Source organism: Anomaloglossus baeobatrachus, chromosome 6, assembly GCF_048569485.1.
Source record: "Anomaloglossus baeobatrachus isolate aAnoBae1 chromosome 6, aAnoBae1.hap1, whole genome shotgun sequence".
In the NCBI taxonomy this organism is placed as follows: Eukaryota; Metazoa; Chordata; class Amphibia; order Anura; family Aromobatidae; genus Anomaloglossus; species Anomaloglossus baeobatrachus.
This window is the reverse complement of record NC_134358.1, coordinates 395,827,900-395,848,061: the sequence shown is the minus strand read 5'-3', so window position 1 is coordinate 395,848,061 and position 20,162 is coordinate 395,827,900. Positions and strand designations below refer to the sequence as shown.

The following is a 20,162-nucleotide window of genomic DNA, read 5'->3' as shown; positions in this document are numbered from 1 at the left end:
GTTTTGGGACGACCTCTCCATGGTGAACGATTTTCACAATTTTTGAGGTCGCTTAAGGTCGCTGGTAAGTGTCACACGCTGCGATACCGTTAATGACGCCGGATGTGCGTCACTAACAACGTGACCCCGACGATAAAACATTAACAATATCGTAGCGTGTAAAGCCCCCTTTAGGCTATGTGCCCACGTTGTGTTGTGTCCCTGCATACATTTCTGCAGCGATTTGAACAACACATGTGCGCTTCAAATCGCTGCAGAAACACTGCGTAATGAATGCAGTGAAAAAGCCGATTTCATGTGCTCTGGATGCAGCCCCCACCATAGACAGAACGGGGGCTGCATCCAAAGCGCACAGAATAAGTGACATGTTGCTTTTTAGAACGCAGCGATTTGGCAGCATTCTAAAACGCAACGTGCGCGTGGATTATGCACAATCTACATAGATTGTGCAGGGGATGCAGGACGCATGCAGTTACGCTGCAGTGCTATACACAGTGTAACTGCATGCAAATACGCAACGTGGGCACAAAGTCTTAGGCTACATGCACACGCTGCATCTTTTTGTGTTCACAAACTGCAGCCAAAACTGCACCTTGTCAGAGAGAGCCTGGAAATGTCACAAAAAAATGCTTGTAATTGTAGCTGCGTTTTTGCTGCGTTTTTCACAACATGCGTTTTTGCTGCGTTTTTCACAACATGCGTTTTTGCTGCGTTTTTGTGACATGTTGACAAAAACGCAGGAAGAATGAACATGCTGCTTTTTTTTGTAACAAACGTTTGACAAATAAAATGCTGACAAATAAACTGCAATGTGTGCATAGAAAATCTGACTTCTCATAGACTTTGCTGGGAAGTCAAATGTCAGAAAGTTCTGACAACTAAACTGCAGCCAATAACACAGCGTGCGCATGTAGCCTAACTCCTGCAGTATTAGGTTTCTCCCTACCCCAGGCAGATTCCCCTCCAACCCACTATTTCCTCCCCACCTCCCCTTTTTTCTCCTTTGTTATTCCTTTTTATGTCTTCATCATGTTTACTGGAATTTACAGTATATTTTATGACAAGGAAAAACTTCAATTGTACACAATTTTTCAATAAATCTCAAGGTCGGCTAACGATTTTGTCCAAGTTTTCAATTGTGTAAGTGAGCGGCCGTCCACAGCTCTGACTTCCTCTTATAAACAAACAAGAGCACTAGGAGTACTGGTGCAAAAATAGAAATTTATTTTTCAATATCAATAAATAACAACACGTAGGAAAAAGGACATTACAAGCACAGATCATGGGAATAAAATACCTGGGTCCCATGGACCACCATAGAAAACTCAATTATAAATCAATATAGTAGGGCATGAGCTAAGAATATCCACCAAATGTATATGTATGGATTAAGAGAGTCAAGCAAGACAAGGAAAGGGGGGGTCTCAGAGTATAATAGGACCCTTCAAAAAAGGGGGGGCGCTATGTATAATAACTAGTCATGAAGAGACATATTAGCCGATGCAAATATCCCAAATAATGTGCAAAAAAATGCTTGCCTGCTCACAGTAGGGGTGCAGGGGAACCAGACCAGAGAAGAATCTCCAATGAAGGCCTTGGTCCCGTGGACAACAATCGTAGTATTATAAGATCCTACACTGTGGCTTAGTACATGAAAAGGTAAGCCCTTGATTTGATACAGATGAGTATAGTGCCGGACAGGAACGTTTTATGTAAAAAAAACCATCAGGCCCTTTCAATAAAGTGGAGGTGGGCAGTATATATGGACCCATATGAAAAAGCCAATATAAAGATAATAACCTCAGCCAATCTCCACAGGGCAAGTGGAACGCTTACCTAGTCACAGTGGTGGTGCAGGGGAGCCAGGCCAACCCAGAGGGGAACCTCCGACGGCCGTTTCGCGGTGTATAACTGCTTCTTCCGGGGGGAGGAGTGAGTGCGGTGAGGAGAAGCCGCGGCACCCTTTTGAATATCCGCCACCCAGTCACGTGATGTAAACCACGTGACCGGATGCCAGAGGAGTCAGAGACGCTCGCGCAGCCACACAGCGATGCCCCGGACAGCGCACGAAGTGCACATGCGCAGGACACGCTGGAGGAAGTGCGGCGTCACGGCTCCCTGGCAACAGGAGTGACGCAGGCAGTGCAGATCACCCGAATGAACACACCGGCATACGTATGAGAACGTAAGCACCCAGTCCGCAATGGACACCACACACACCGCGCTCCCCGGTGACTGAATTGGGAAGGCAAAGATCATATCATGGAGATTATTAAAGGGACATGATAGTCCTAGTAGACTGCCACAGGTGACACACATCATTAAGTAGATCTGTCACAAAGCTCAGAAGGGGGACGCGTCACCACCAACGAGCATGACAGGTACTCAAAATGGGAAGTGACACATGTGGAAATCTTAAATTAAATAAACAGAGATTCCTTAAATTTGCCTAACCGAAATTCAAGGGGGGGGCAGAGTGACAAAAGAATAAAAGGCTTTGCATATAATCTAAAAAGGGCTAATTATCAATATTATAAAGTCAAGGACAGATGGCACTATAATGGGATGGGGGGCAGTCACCATAGAATGTAACTAAGCCGGCATGTAGATGATAATGTACATAAAATAAAATGAGGAGGAAATGTGTATATTACGACGTTACAATATATGACGTGTCATTACTCAAAGTATCAATATACATATTTATAACTCCAAAACAATCACAAAAGTGAAAAGGGGGGGGGGGGAAGGAAAGCTGGGAAAAGAAAGAAGGAAAAGGAAAAAAGGGGGAGAAGAAAGAAAAGAAAGGAAGAAAAAGGGGTTGTGGGGGGTATGTGAAGAGGGGGGGGGAAGGAAAAGGGGAGGGGGGAAATGGGGGTTACAAATCACATGCATAGGTATTTATTTCAATGGTGGTGAGTTCCCCATCCAGACAGGTTCACTGTTCTTGGCAAATAAGTTGAATGATTTCAAAAACCCCGCAATGTATCAGAAAATGGAGGGATGATGAAGAAAACACCTGATAACAAACAGAGACAAAATGACTACGTGTACAACAAATAAATTAAAACATATTTATGGAGGAGAGGATCACACATCTTGTCAGATCTTAATCCTTGACTCTTGACCTCTTGGAAAATGTCTATTTTCAGACGTTAACAAAAATTAATCAATATAGTCCCCAAAGGGCAAGCAATAGGACTCAATATGCAATAAAGTGCAAGAGTCAAGGAAAAGAAAAGGAAATCCAAAGGGTTATAGGACCAGCATGTGGTTTATAAGAACGGGGCATAACTAATAGACTCGTTCAGACCAGCCGGAGTGAGCGTGCCCAAAGTGGAGATCCATCGAGTCTCGGTCTGAGCAAGGCGCCTTTTCAGATTGCCACCTCTAATGCCCCCATGCACCACATCTATCCCCAAGACCTTCAATGACCTAGGATTACATTGGTGTGCAGCTCTGAAATGTCTAGGTAGGGTTTTTAGAGTCGAGCTATCAATGACTGTTTTAGCCCCACATATATCCCTCACATGTTCACGTGTGCGGACACGGAGTTCGCATGTGGTTAGGCTAATATAGATCAAGGGGCAATCACATGTTGCGTAGTAGATGACGTGGGTAGTATGACATGAGATATACTCCTTGATCCAAAAGGTGCGTGACCCATCAGCAGAAGAGAGAGAATTTCCCCTGCTGATGTTGACACATGCCACACAATGGCCACTTCTAGCTGTAGTTGCGCCAAAAATGTTTGAAGGGGTAGGGACATAATGGCTGCCCACCAGTAGGTCATGGAGATTTCTAGATCTCCTAGATGTCATGGAGGGAACATCAGGGAGGCAACCCTTTAAGCGCCGGCTCAGCCTGTAAAATGGGCCAGTGTTTCACCAATATGTTGCGCATATTCTCCCATTGTTGATTATAAGTAGATATAAATCTGATGGTATTCTCGGTCTTCCTAGGTTTTGAAGGGAGTAGAAGTTGTTCCCTGGTATTATGAATGGCACAATTGTAGCCATTCTTGATGGCCCTCCCACTGTATCCACGATCACGAAACCTCCCCTTAAGATCTTCTGCCTGACGTCAAAAATTGGCCTCTGTAGAACATATCCGCCTCATCCTGAGGAACTGACCAATCGGTATTGCTTTAATATTTGAGTAATTATGTGCAGAGGATGCGTGTAGAAGTGAATTAACTGAGGTCGATTTTCGATCAGTCTGGACACCCCGGTGGTGGTCTAACTCCAGACTGATGTCCAGGAAATCGACCTTGCTAGGATGGAATTGATAAGTTAATTTGATATTGTATAGATTGTGATTTAAGTCCTTCATAAAATCCCCGAGCTCGTCGGCTGTGCCCTGCCCCAAAAACAAATTGTCGTCTATATACCTCATCCAGCACAGCACATGGTCGGCCGCATGCACGCCTCCGTCGCCAAAAACTCCCCTCTCCCAGAACCCCAGGAAAAGGTTGGCGTACGAAGGCGCACAGGCCGCCCCCATGGCCGTGCCGCGGGCCTGCAGATAGAAATAATCTTTGAAAACGACAAAAAATATGTTTCAGGACAAAGCAGAGGAGCTCGAGGATCAATTCTGATAAGTTTGAATCTAGATTGGTCATCCCCAGGAAGAAGTGGACCGCAGCGAGGCCATCATTATGTGAAATGCACGTATATAAAGATTCGATGTCAGTCGTGACCAAGAGTACCCCGGAATCCACAAATATCCCGTCGACCCTAGTCAGGACGTCCGTAGTGTCACGGATATATGAGGGAAGAGTTTCTACTAGGGGTTTCAAATAGTAGTCCAAAAATTTGCAAATTGTATCACTCAATCCCTCAATGCCGGACACTATAGGACGCCCGGGTGGGTCAAGGGGATCTTTTGTGGATCTTGGGTAAGTGGTAAAAGGTCGGGACTTTAGGAGACACAGTGAGAAGGCCATCATGCACTTTTTTGGTAATAATACCCCTCATCTAATGCCTGCTGCAGAATCAGTGATAGTGCAGCCAAGAAATGAGGGAGGGGATTATAATCCAATTTTTGATACATATCCCTGTTTCTTAGCTGCCTATAGCCCTCCCTCTCATACTTATCACATGGCCAAATAACAATGTTGCCCCCCTTGTCCGATGGTTTAATTACTACGTCAGACAATGATTGTAGTTGTCTGAGTTCGCGGCGGTGGTCGCGGCCCAAATTATCACCCCTTCTCTGGGTGGTGATCTTGGTAAAATCCTCAGTCACTACTTTGGTAAAAATGTCCACCGCCGCACATAAGGACAAGGGGGGGAACCTCGATTTGGGTTAGACGCTTGGAGGGAATGTACCTTGAGTTTGGGCATTCTGTTCCTCTAATAGGTCATTAAGTGCTTGAAGGGCTTCTCTTTCCAGAGTGCTATCCAGTCCGTCCTCACCGCGGCCTCGATGATGGAGTTTTTTTGAGAATCAATTTCCTCGCAAAGAGGTGCAGGTCCTTCACTGCAGTAAAAAGGTTAAAGCAGTTAGTTGGGACAAAATTCAAACCCCTGGAAAGCACCTCAAGTTGGTGTTGTGTCAATTTGTCACTAGAGAGGTTAATTACCTCTAGGGTATTCGACTTCTTAACAGGTTTCCCTTTTGCTTGATTTTTTGGGGGAGGATTGGAGTGGTGTTTGGAAGTTTCCCCAATGGATTCAATATCAGAAATTGCTGATTGCAGAGAGGTTGAACGGGAAAGAGATGCAGAGCCAGACCTGGATGGAGGTCTGGATCTGCCGCCCATCGATCTCCATCGATATATTTTGTTGTTAAAATCGTTCAACTCTCTCTGCAGTTTCTTCAATTTCAAATCCCTGACCTCCTTATCCCATTTCTCGACCAACTGCTTCAGTTCATCTGACTTCCTCTTATTGTTCGATTTGCCCGAAGGCGGGTAGACGGAAGCCGGGGCTGATTAGGTGCAGGCTCGCTTAACGCAACAACCTCATGTAAGCCCAGGGAGAGCGAATGCTGACCGCTGGAGTGGTGCCGGGCACCGGAGGGGAGCATCAGTGCTGTTATTTTAATTGGGGCAAACCTAGTGATTTGAGAAGGGGATGTCTAAGTAGTACACAACCCCTTTAACATCTGGGATCAAGCCCTTAGTCTTTATCCAAACTTCTATAGGCAGCAGGTATAATGTGATACACCACTGAATACAGATTTGTTGCAGTTTTTGAGTGAAAAACCCGAACAAGAGACAAAAATGACTGATAATGGGAAGGAGACATTTTTCTCCAATAAAATATACAGCGGAGTTTCTTATTTTCACTTGTACTGTTGATTTATAGAAAATAAATGAAAAGTGCAGTTTCTGTTTAATTCTGATAGAATGTGTTTGTATTGTGGAATAATATTTTATTCTTGTTCTGTTCCAGTGGGAGCCGTCTTGGGGGATGTATGACAGTCCTATGCTTCTTTTATAACCATGGAGAAGTGAGTGTTACTTTACCTCTAATCTCAATTTTAATTATATATTCTGTGTTTTTTTTTAATTTTGGAGAGATGTATTAAAACTAGTGCAAGTTGAATATGACAACCAGTCAGTTTGATGTTTTTGATTTTCCAAAATTCTACTTTCACTTAGTTTCATGTTCATAGTTTAAAAATCTCCCAATATGTTCTCCATATATCTAATTGTGTTCACTGCAGCTATACTTAATCCCAAGCATTTGTTCCTACCTTCCCAGATGATATATTGCGTAAAGTCTTGTACAGAAAAGTGGTGTTGACCAATATCCTTTACTTGTCCAGTAGATGGCACTGATTTCATTTATATATTTCTTCTTAAAATACTGCTTCAGGCCCACTTGGAATGTTCTAAGATAGAAATAAAATAAGGCATGTTCCTGAATGTGTATTATTATACATAGGGCTTCATTTGTAATGAGGGACTTGAGCTTTGTTCTTTTAAAAAAAATTGCCTTCTTGGCCAAGTATTGCATACTCCTTCGCTGGGCCTGATCTTTCAGGAAAGTGGGTTCCAGAAACATAATTGGCATCCCAACTTATTTAATTTTTGTGTGAGTTTGATGAAATTGTGTTCACACTTGTAAAATTCATTCCTAATCAAAGAAGAAGATTTTAACTTAAAAAAAAAATAAATCTTATTTGAGCATTCTGTGTGTGCCAAATTATTAAAAAGTGTTATTAAATGGGTAAAAAAGTAAAAAATAACAAAATAATCCTGATTCCGGTAGTATGACACGTGACTACGGCATTCGCTAATTGACTCTTGCAATAATGTGCCGGTCACTTGTAGACAAAGACCAGAAGTACTACAGCAACATTAGTCCTTGATCACCGGGGAAAGATGAGGTTAGGATAGTTTTATATGTCTATATATCATTCAATCAGATTTGCTGTGGTTTCTACAATCCGGTAGAATTTGTCTGTTCACTAGTTTTTTTTCCCAGGAAATTCAATTTGCAAAGAAATTATTCTCCTTAAATTGAATGTCTTTTTTTCAGGCCTCACTGCATATTAAACGTAATATGTAAAAATTAAGAAAAATCCTTTAACTCCCCTTTCCACTCTCGTCTCCAGCTACTCCACTCCTGTTTGTCACCAGACCTGTCTTTGTTGCATCTTTTTATCGCTGCCACTCGCACTGAAATCCCTGGCCTCTCCTGCTGGGTAGGGGCTTCTGGCTTTGATGAAGTCCAGGTGGATTCTGCACACGTGCATGCAAAGTTTCAGTGCACACCATGATATGAAGTCGTGATCTTTCATGGTTTGATGCCTACTGGGTCTTCTTCGAAGCCGGAAGTACAAGGATTTCAATACGACAAAGGCCTTCTGAGGATGAAGCCCATATAAGATTTCTCTATTTACATTTTGATGGCCTTTGAAGGGGTTGTCCAGTACAAGAACATCCCCTTTTGATTCCACATTTCCCCCAGGTAAAATAATAAAGCCTATACTCCTCATCTGGTGCCATTCCAGTGGTGACTAGGTTTGCGTTCCTGGGGCTCACATGACGTTGTGACGCCACGCGAGCCCTGTGTCCAATCACCCACAGCTTCTCTCTCCCCGCCTTTGGACCAAACGAATTAATCAACAGGAAGTGAGCTCTGGGCGAACTGCGGCACCGCTGGATCGGCGCCAGTATGGGAATTGAGCATAAGCTTTTTTTATTTTACCGGAGGAAACATGTGGAATCAGAAGAGGTTGTCCTAGTAGTGGACAACCCCTTTAAGCAGCTGCCATTTTGCTGAATCTGTACAAAAGCAAATTACAAAAAAAAAAAATCAAAAAAAAAAATCTGCATTTTTGCAAATGCAGATTTTTGTAATATAGAGTAGTAAAATTCACTCCCCCTTTAAACACTCCTCTTTAGTCTTAACATTTTTTTTTAAAACGATGGACTGCCACTTTAGGTGCAAACATTACAGGCTAGAAGGCTAATCATAATAACAGATTATTGTGGTAGGCACAAGTGAGGATTGCTTTAGTTTAGACCATAAAATGTAAGCAGTTTTCTCAGCTTAATCTATATAGTAATAATATTGTGGGTTTTTTTTTCCTAGAGCACAAGAGTAATGTGGACTCCACCTCTACGTGAAAGTTTTTCATATCCATTCCTTGTTCTTCAGATGTCTCTACTGACATACATCCTAAGGTAATGTCCTTTTCACCTTTTTTAGGGAAAATGTTATAACAGTTCAGTACCTGCCACCCCTGCAGAAACGGTTATATTTTCCACATCTGTAAGATGCCCTTACAATGGACTTAGGTTGAATGGTGCAAAAAGTTATGTACGGTGTATGGTAATCACCGATGCATATTTGTTTCTAGGGTACCTGCAGAAAGCGGTTCACTTATGCCTGCGCCAGTACTTTTGATGGACCTTTTGGAGTTTTGGGGGAACTCTTCTATTAAAGGGATTTTCCAGTAATGGTTTAATAATGCTTTTGGAAGTGTTCACAATGTACTAATCTTGTCTAGGTTATATAGCTCATAGAGCATTGTCTAGACTGGATACAATTATATCCACTTCTCAGCTGCGAGCAGGACTAATTACTAACCACTCAAGTTCCTGTGAATGACAAGACTATTTTCTCAGTCACTAAATGTTTGAAAAAAATGGCAAGGCCTCTGACTCTAAGTACGGCACACGACCACTGAGGCTAGTGGTTGACTGACTGCAGTTGCCCCATACCGGAGCAGCAATATATCATTTCCAGAATGTAAACAAAACATTTTGGATATAAGTACCTTTTGTGTTTTTTTTTTTTTTTAACTTTGCAGGGTCGTCGCTACTTTGATATCAATGACCAAACCTTTTGCTGGCCATATACATTAAATGGCTGTTGGCCAAGAGATTCTTCACAAAATCATTTGACTAACAGCCATATCAGCAAGTTCTTTCATACGCAGGAGCGTTGACTCTTGTGTTCTCTATGAGAAGCCCACCATTGACACATTTGCCGTCGACATGTCTCAAGGAAAACAATGCGATTGTCAGTCCAAAATCGGACATGCATGATCAACATCTCTCCTGACCATCAGTGGTCAGAAGACAATCTGCCAAATAGCCGACATTGGTCTAATGTGTATGCGACACTTAGAATATGTCTTCAACATCATATCAGTGGGTGCCAAACACCCGACACCGCTACTGATTAGCTATTACCAGCTTCAGTAGTGGACAGATGTAAACAGTGTATGGCAGGGATGTCAAACTCATTTTCACACAGCATTATGGTTGCAATTTGCAATTGTTAGGGCTCATGTAGATATCAGTGCAGCATGATATGAGCATGAACTGCAATGCACAGACTGGCAGAGAGTCTCCAGACCCGAGCATGACTGTTTTCATATTTTTTTTATGATTTTATGAGATAGAAGAGCTGGATAATAGAGGCTTTTAAAACGTTGGCCCTGAGTAATAGTGCTAAGACAGCTATCCCTTGATAGCACAGCTATGGCAGCTATTCCTGGGTAGTAGGGCTATACGAGGGCTGTTCCTGGGTAGTAGGGTTATAAAACAACTGTAAACCCTCTTCTGTGGACTAGTGGCTGCATTTGATCTGATTCAAAGATGGAACCTGCTGTTTGCTTTTGTTGCCCCTTCTGCTGAGTACTGGCTGCATCCGCTTTGATTCAGAAATGGCACTTACCCCTTTGTGAAATACTGGCCGACTGCCCGCTCCTTGTGCTGCTGCCATCCCCCTACTAAGCACTGGCTATGTCCACTCAGATTCCAAGATAATATCAACTCCCTCTGCTGGATCTAACTTCAAACACAGCCAGTACTTGGCTAAAAGGGACGGCTCCGCTCAGAGAGCAGGCGCAATCTTGGATTGTGTTGTCCGATTCTCACCTTTATGCTTTTTGTACGGGGGAAGTGAAGAGCCATTCCTTTTGTGTACAGACCTCGCTGGCTTAGAAAATTACATGGCATACCTTGAGTTTGCCCAACCCTGCTCCACTGGTATCAATGTGCGGCCTTTGAGCCACATCCGGCCTTCTAGCTCTTCCAGTTTGGTCTACGAACCAAGATAGGCGAAGGGATGAAAATGGTGGACTGCAGGCTGCACTATGCCTTCGCCCACTGCCCATCCACCGCAGCTCTTTTATCAGGAATCTGCATCCTCAAGATGCAGGCAGCGGTGTATACATGGGTGGGGGAGGGGCTGCTGACTCTGTTTTCCACCAATCAACGTGAGGCACAGGCTCTCTCCTGCCCCACTGAAGAAGCTGACGCAATGCGCACGTTCAGGACCTGGAACCCCATTCCTCCCACTTGCTGCCGGCTACATGTATCTCCTCTCACAATGGGTAAGTGACACCTCTAAACGACACACTTGGTTCGATCATGAATATATACCTATTCTATGTACCCATTTAGTTATGCTTTGTGTAGTGGCCACTAGTGGATATCATAGATCATTTAATTATTGATTGTGTTACACAGAGGCCTAGTGAGGTGCATGTTGCCTGTCATACAGTGGGAGTGATTGGTTGAGCCCTCCACTTATACCCATGTAATTTTTGTATTTCACATGTTTTGGACGGTGTGTCCATTATTTATGAGTCTGTATGTAATTTTTTAATAATCAAGTTTATACGTGTTTATGAATTTAGTCTCCTTGCGTATCTTCACACATTCTGTATTTAATATGTGATGATATCACATCATATTGTGAGCTGTGCGAAGCATCAGAGCATCAAAGAATGGTGCAGAACACCCGGGGGAACGTACGTGAGTGGTTTGTTTTTTTTATTTTTACTTTTCTTGTTTCACTGTGTAGTGGCTGCTACTGAGTGCTGCAGATCAGATACTATTCTTTGTACACTGTGTAGTGTTTGCTCCAGGGTACTGCAGATCAAATACCGTATTTTTCGGACTATAAGACGCACCCCCCCCCAAATGTTGTGGGAAAGTGGGGGTGCGTCTTATAGTCTGCATGTAGGGCATGGCTGCGGGGAATGAGGGTGCTGCGGTAGAGCGGGTCATCGACGGCATGTGCAGGCTGTAGCAGCACCCACCGTGACTACGTGGGCCTGCTCATTTCATATGCATGTATCCTCCCGCCCATCAACTCTCAGCGCTGACAGGTGTCGGGATGATGGGCGCGTGGTGCGCGTATAATTAACAGCCGGACGCGTGATCACCCCTGGCAACTACAGCCTGGAGTGATCATGTGTGGCTATATTCACTGCCCCCCCCATGCATCATCATAAGCGCGGGGGGGCAGTGACTAAGTACGGTATACTCACCGTTCCCTGCAGCATCGCAATATCCTCCTGGCTGCCGCTCGCTGATCTGTGTAGAGAGCGGTGAGTACAGCGATGTCGTCATCCCTGTGCGTACCATTCTCCACACACATCAGCGGGCGGCAGACAGGAGGACATTGTGATGCTGCAGGAATCAGTGACCGGTTCCACACAGGTCAGCGGCGCTAATGCTGACACAGAGAGGAAGACTAGCGATGCTGCTGGAGTGAGGAAAGGTGAGTATAAACGTTTATATTTTTTCTGTGCCACAGAATGCAGGCCATATACCAGGATGGGGGTATATAGCAGTATAAGGGTATATAGCAGGGGGGGTATATAGCAGGAGGGGGGTATATAGCAGGAGGGGGGTATTTCTCAGGATGGTGGCTATACCATGATGGATGGGGGCTATACCAGGATGGGGGTATTTAATATATGTGTATATGTGTGTATGTGTATATATATATATACATCTGCATATATATATCCACACACACATATATATATATAGTTAGGTCCAGAAATATTTGGACAGTGACACAATTTTCGCGAGTTGGGCTCTGCATGCCACCACATTGGTTTTGAAATGAAACCTCTACAACAGAATTCAAGTGCAGATTGTAACGTTTAATTTGAAGGTTTGAACAAAAATATCTGATAGAAATTGTAGGAATTGTACACATTTCTTTACAAACACTCCACATTTTAGGAGATCAAAAGTAATTGGACAAATAAACCAAACCCAAAAAAAAAATTTTTATTTTCAATATTTTGTTGCGAATCCTTTGGAGGCAATCACTGCCTTAAGTCTGGAACCCATGGACATCACCAAACGCTGGGTTTCCTCCTTCTTAATGCTTTGCCAGGCCTTTACAGCCGCAGCCTTCAGGTCTTGCTTGTTTGTGGGTCTTTCCGTCTTAAGTCTGGATTTGAGCAAGTGAAATGCATGCTCAATTGGGTTAAGATCTGGTGATTGACTTGGCCATTGCAGAATGTTCCACTTTTTTGCACTCATGAACTCCTGGGTAGCTTTGGCTGTATGCTTGTGGTCATTGTCCATCTGTACTATGAAGCGCCGTCCGATCAACTTTGCGGCATTTGGCTGAATCTGGGCTGAAAGTATATCCCGGTACACTTCAGAATTCATCCGGCTACTCTTGTCTGCTGTTATGTCATCAATAAACACAAGTAACCCAGTGCCATTCAAAGCCATGCATGCCCATGCCATCACGTTGCCTCCACCATGTTTTACAGAGGATGTGGTGTGCCTTGGATCATGTGCCGTTCCCTTTCTTCTCCAAACTTTTTTCTTCCCATCATTCTGGTACAGGTTGATCTTTGTCTCATCTGTCCATAGAATACTTTTCCAGAACTGAGCTGGCTTCATGAGGTGTTTTTCAGCAAATTTAACTCTGGCCTGTCTATTTTTGGAATTGATGAATGGTTTGCATCTAGATGTGAACCCTTTGTATTTACTTTCATGGAGTCTTCTCTTTACTGTTGACTTAGAGACAGATACACCTACTTCACTGAGAGTGTTCTGGACTTCAGTTGATGTTGTGAACGGTTTCTTCTTCACCAAAGAAAGTATGCGGCGATCATCCACCACTGTTGTCATCCGTGGACGCCCAGGCCTTTTTGAGTTCCCAAGCTCACCAGTCAATTCCTTTTTTCTCAGAATGTACCCGACTGTTGATTTTGCTACCCCAAGCATGTCTGCTATCTCTCTGATGGATTTTTTCTTTTTTTTCAGCCTCAGGATGTTCTGCTTCACCTCAATTGAGAGTTCCTTAGACCGCATGTTGTCTGGTCACAGCAACAGCTTCCAAATGCAAAACCACACACCTGTAATCAACCCCAGACCTTTTAACTACTTCATTGATTACAGGTTAACGAGGGAGACGCCTTCAGAGTTAATTGCAGCCCTTAGAGTCCCTTGTCCAATTACTTTTGGTCCCTTGAAAAAGAGGAGGCTATGCATTACAGAGCTATGATTCCTAAACCCTTTCTCCGAATTGGATGTGAAAACTCTCATATTGCAGCTGGGAGTGTGCACTTTCAGCCCATATTATATATATAATTGTATTTCTGAACATGTTTTTGTAAACAGCTAAAATAACAAAACTTGTGTCCAAATATTTTCTGGACCTAACTATATATTTGCCTTATTCTGTCTGTTTGTCTTGCTTCAAAATGACGTCATTACTGTGACAACCGTCGCCACACCGCGCGCGTTAAACAGCCTGCGACCAACGGCTCAGCTAACTGAAGAGCCCGAACTACGGGCTAACAGGACGACGCCCGACACTTTTCCCCGCACCCACACGGAGCCCCGACTCCTCGGTGAGTGCTGCACCCCCGGGAGCCCACACCGGCAACCCAGCCGATACATACCCACCGCTCGCCTCCGCCCCCCGCACACATTACCTCACTAGGCTCCACCCCCCCTGCACTACGCCCTCCGCATGTATACCCTGAACACACACACACACACACACACACACACACACGAATAGTCACCTGTTCCCAGCCATGCATTCCCCAACACTGATGTCCTCAGCGCCATGGCCCCGCTCAGCTCCGCCCCCCACACACATTACCCTGCTCGGCTCCGCAACCCCCCCATCTCCGCACTCCGCCCTCCTCATGTATACACTGAACACACACACACACACACACACACCTGGATAGTTACCTGTCCCCAGCCATGCAGTCCCCGACACTGACATTCTCAGAGCCATGGCCCTGCTTGGCTCCACCTCCCCGAACTCCGCCCCCCGCACACATTGGGGGCAAATGTCAGGATGGTGGCTGCACCACGATGGGAGCACATACCAGCATTGGGCCTCATCACAGCATCAGCATATTTTTACTTAACTTTACACTGTTCATGGCCTTCTTTCATTACAAGCCATGGACATCATTAAACATTAGACTCATCTATTAAAACTGTTCCTTCTGTTGTTTGTCATTTTAAAAACAATAAACAATTATAAGAATACTAAATTAAACCTAACCCGTCCAGTCCATTCATTACCTTATTATTCAATCTGCTAACCTACATACACATTCTAGACTACCCGATACGTTAGTCGGGCCACCTTCTAACATATATAGTCAGATAGATAGATATATACAGTGCTGGCCAAAAGTATTGGCACCCCTCCAATTCTGTTAGATAATACTCCGTTTCTTCTTGAAAATGATTGCAATCACAAATTCTATCTTCATTTATTTTGCTTGCAATGAAAAAACACAAAAGAGAATGAAACAAAAATCAAATCATTGATCATTTCACACAAAACTCCAAAAATGGGCCAGACAAAAGTAATGGCACCCTTAGCCTAATACTTGGTTGCACAACCTTTAGCCAAAATAACTGCGAACAACCGCTTCCAGTAACCATCAATGAGTTTCTTACAATGCTCTGCTGGAATTTTAGATCATCTTCTTTGGCAAACTGCTCCAGGTCCCTGAGATTTGAAGGGTGTCTTCTCCAAACTGCCATTTTGAGATCTCTCCACAGGTGTTCTATGGGATTCAGGTCTGGACTCATTGCTGGCCACTTTAGTAGTCTCCAGTGCTTTCTCTGAAACCATTTTCTAGTGCTTTTTGAAGTGTGTTTTGGGTCATTGTCCTTCTGGAAGACCCATGACCTCTGAGGGAGACCCAGCTTTCTCACACTGGGCCCTACATTATGCTGCAAAATTTGTTGGTAGTCTTCAGACTTCATAATGCCATGCACACGGTCAAGCAGTCCAGTGCCAGAGGCAGCAAAGCAACCCCAAAACATGAGGGAAACTCCGCCATGTTTGACTGTAGGGACTGTGTTCTTTTCTTTGAATGCCTCTTTTTTTTCCTGTAAACTCTATGTTGATGGCTTTTCCCAAAAAGCTCTACTTTTGTCTCATCTGATCAGAGAACATTCTTCCAAAACGTTTTAGGCTTTCTCAGGTAAGTTTTGGCAAACTCCAGCCTGGCTTTTTTACGTCTCGGGGTAAGAAGTGGGGTTTTCCTGGGTATCCTACCATACAGTCCCTTTTCATTCAAACGCTGACGGATAGTACGGGTTGACACTGTTGTACCCTCGGACTGCAGGGCAGTTTGAACTTGTTTGGATGTTAGTCGAGGTTCTTTATCCACCATCCGCATAATCTTGCATTGAAATCTCTCGTCAATTTTTCTTTTCCTTCCACATCTAGGGAGGTTAGCCACAGTGCCATGGGCTTTAAACTTCTTGATGACACTGCGCACCGTAGACACAGGAACTTTCAGGTCTTTGGAGATGGACTTGTAGCCTTGAGATTGCTCATGCTTCCTCACAATTTGGATTCTCAAGTCCTCAGACAGTTCTTTGGTCTTCTTTCTTTTCTCCATGCTCAATGTGGTACACACAAGGACAGAGGTTGAGTCAACTTTAATCCATGTCAACTGGCTGCAAATGTGATTTAGTTATTTCCCACACCTGTTAGGTGCCACAGGTAAGTTACAGGTGCTGTTAATTACAGAAATTGGACAAGCATCACATGATTTTTCAATCAGTGCCAATACTTTTCTCCAACCACTTTTTTATGTTTGGTGTGGAATTATATCCAAGTTGGCTTTATGACAATTTTTTTTTTTTCTTTTTTTCATTGAAGACAAATTAAATGAAGATAATACCAAAGAATTTGTGATTGCAACCATTTTCAAGAAGAAACTGAGTATTCTCTGACAGAATTGCAGGGGCGCCAATACTTTTGTCCAGCACTGTCATATATATATATATATAAAGTATGTATGGGGATCATCATATACAAGGCAGGAGGATCATTACACTGTGTAGTGGCTGCTACTGAGTGCTGCAGATCAGATACTATTCTTATTACACTGTGTAGTGGCCCTTCCTAAGTACTGCAGATCAGATGCTATCCATAGTAGACTGTGGTAAAGTTCACTTCTTATTCAGATTTGGAGTTCTGCTCCGTGCACTATTACAACTGGCCACTGCTGGAGCTTGTAACAACTGATCGGTGCGGTTGCTTGGTTTTGAACTTCTACCAATCTGAGATTTGTGACCTACACTAAAGGGTGCTTTACACGCTGCGACATCGCTAGTGATAGCACCCGCTCCCGTCGTTCGTGCGACATTTGGTGATCGCTGCCGTAGCGAACATTATCGCTACGGCAGCGTCAAATGCACATATCTTTTCAGCGACGTCGCTGTGACCGCCGAACAATCCCTCCTTCAAGGGGGAGATGCGTTCAGCGTCATAGCGACATCACTCCGGCGTCACTAAGCGGCCGCCCAATAGCAGAGGAAGGGCGGAGATGAGCGGCCGGAACATGCCGCCCACCTCTTTTCCTCATTGCCGGTGGACGCAGGTAAGGAGATGTTCGTTGTTCTTGTGACGCCGCAGGAATGACGAACAACCAGCGGCGTGCACCACCAAAGATATTATGAAAAGGAGCAACGTGTCAACGATCAACGATTTTTGACGTTTTTGCGATCGTTCATCGTCGCTCATTGGTGTCACATGCTGCGATGTCGCTAACGGCGCTGGATGTGCATTACTAACGACGTGACCCCGACGACATATCGTTAGCGATGTCGCAGCGTGTAAAGCACCCTTACGGCTCATTATTATAGTAGTCGACAACCCCTTTAAATCTTTATTAACTGAAAACTGGAAACCCCTTTTCATAGGACATCATTCACATGCTTTCATTGGGCTGCTTTTACTGGCTGAATTATTTAGCCCTGCATATCTGAGCATTAGTAATATTTTTTCTTACTGTTAAGCTTCTACACATTTGAGAAGTTGAGCAGTAACTGTTCTACTAATTTTACTTAGCAAATTTCCAACCACAGCAACCCAATATTTGCTTCCTAATACGTTTTAGTTTACTTAGTGCTGCTTTCTATTAGTAATTGTTGCTGATTGCCCGGTAAAGTCTGGAAGGTGTGATTGTCTGGATTGCAGAAGTGGCCATATTCTGTGCTACGTTCAGCATTACTGGCCGATTACTAATTTTAATCTTATAAAACTATTTTCACACTTAACAGAATCTAGGGCATAAACTGAGCAGGAATAAACCTGTTTTCGGATATGTTCAGCTTTTAGGACTTGTTTGAAGCTTCATCTGTGTTTAGCTACAAATTTCCTGTTTGGAGATTTGTTTGCTTCATCCTCGTAGTTAATTAGTCATTGGGGGATAGACGGACACAGCGGCATATGCAGCAAATTACGTGGTTCAAACCTTTTCACATTTCTCGTTTTGACATAGCTATCGGGCAATGTTGTTCTGTCGTCAATTTCCATTTGTAAAATGGCAACTTTTGCTCTATTTTTTTGTTTTAAAATAAATCACTACTGATTTGCATGTATGGCATCCTGGAATTAGCCATACTTTAAAATAGATAATAATTATGTAGTTTCACCTGTGGAAGTGGATGATAATTCTTGTGCCGAGAATCCATTGTGGAGCATTTAATTACATGAATCTGAAACAGTACCCATATCTGAGAATGCTCTGCTGTATTTATTTGTGCATAGCTGTGGTACATGAATGCACAATATTAAAGTGATGCCATTGCTCACCATTGATCCCCTGAAATGTGTTCTTTGTGGCTTACACCTTAAAGTGGTTCACCCATATTTATATTTGCCACAACGATATTATGTTGAGAAGCAAGGTTTCTCTCGAATACTGTGTATTGCCAATAGTGCCTGTGTGTGGCGCTATTGCAGTCCGCTCTTCCACATTGCCTGACCACCGGGCTTTGTCAGTGACCACGTGGATCCGATGATGTCACATCAACTTCCTGCTCACCTGACATCACTACGGCCGGCCCCAGTCTCCATGAGTTACTGGGCTGTGGGCAGAGTTTCACCGCTCCTCACAGCCCAGCATCACTCTTGCTTGCGGCCCTCTGCAAGTGAAGGAGGAGTGAGCAGGAGGGATGATGTGCTGTGATGAGCGGTGAAACTCCGCCCACAGCCCAGTCATTCACGGAGACTGGAGCCGGCCGTGGTGATGTCAGGTTAACAGGAAGTTAACGTAACATCACCGGATCCCTGAGGTCACGGAGCCCGGGGGTCAGGCAATGGGGAAGAGCGGTCCGCAATAGCGCCGCTCACAGGCAGAATTGGCAACAACACGTATTTGAGAGGAAACCTTGTTTCTAAACATAATATTGCTGAGGCCAATGATGAATATAGATGAACCACCCCTTTAAATGTGCAGTTTACATGGAGCCTTTTACGCTTTCTCAGGAGAAGCTGAAGTTTTCAGTATTTAGGAACCAGTATATCTTTTTCTGAATTATATTTCCCTGAAACTCTAAGTGTTTTTATTCAGTTTTAATTCCATTACTTTTTTTCTTTATATCTGTGTATATTTGCATGTAGTATGAGTGTATTAATATAAATAAAGTAATATTTTGGCACACCTTGAGACTAGAGATGTGCGAATCCGACATTCGGTGTTTAGTGTTTGTACCAAACACAGTTTTTACAAAAAAAGAAAAGCATAGTTCAGATTTGGGGTTCGGGTGCTTTACATATGAACACCACTGGCGCTAGCATCTCTGTGCTCGGGTACACTTGGTGCTCAGCTCAGTGCGATCCACTTGCAGTATTTGAATGGCTCACACTGGTGGGGATAACAGAGTGATCGTACGTAGTGTGTACCAAAAAAATAAAATGGATAAACCCCTTCCACCCTCCCCCAGAAGTGATCTGTTTATGGCTGGCTGCACGTGGGCGGAGAGCCGAACTGCCCAATTTTTAAAACCAAAATGTTTTTTTTTAAAGATTTTATATAATGCATAAATCAGACAAAATCGGGGTCAACATAACCCCAAAACCCCCATCCCACCCTTCCCTCAATTGAAAAGAAAAAGAAAAAGAAAAATCACGTATTTGACTGTTCACCTCATGTAATGAATAGATGTCGTAGTTCTCTTTAGAAAGTACAGTGTCCTAGGGTAGACAAGACGACCAGGACCATCAACAATCTCATCCTGATTAACGAAAAGCATGCCGAAAGTTAGGACGAAAGCAAGCTATAAGTCCATAAATTACAGTTCCCACATCAGTGCAACATTTCAGTTATTTATACCATGTGTTAAAACAAGCCTAATCAGAACCTAAATAAATCCCTAGATGCCAGAGCGGAATCGTCTATCCATGGAGCCCAGATCTTTTCAAATTTGGCCATACAATTCCTTTTTAAATATATTCCCTTCTCCAAGTTTACCATCCAATTGATTTTATTAACAAACTCTGATGTAGTTGGAACCTGGTCTGAGATCCAATATTGTGCTATTAATTTCCTGGCCATATATAACATACGTGTAACCGCCACTTTACCCTCCTCCTCTATCTTCAGGTCTTTAATATACCCCAGAATACATTTAAAGGGGGCAAGGCTCAGGT

The 20,162-nt window shown here is 43.6% G+C and overlaps 1 protein-coding gene across 2 annotated transcripts in view; it reads left to right on the top strand.

Annotated features, from left to right (window-relative positions):
• DPY19L1 (dpy-19 like C-mannosyltransferase 1) overlaps positions 1–20,162 on the top strand; it is a 210,427-nt gene that overhangs the window by 75,937 nt on the left and 114,328 nt on the right. For both annotated transcript variants that reach the window (XM_075315108.1, XM_075315107.1), the window contains 2 exons: positions 6,399–6,456; positions 8,550–8,641. In XM_075315108.1, coding sequence (XP_075171223.1) covers positions 6,399–6,456; positions 8,550–8,641 — 150 coding nt within the window. The remainder of the gene's footprint in view (positions 1–6,398; positions 6,457–8,549; positions 8,642–20,162) is intronic.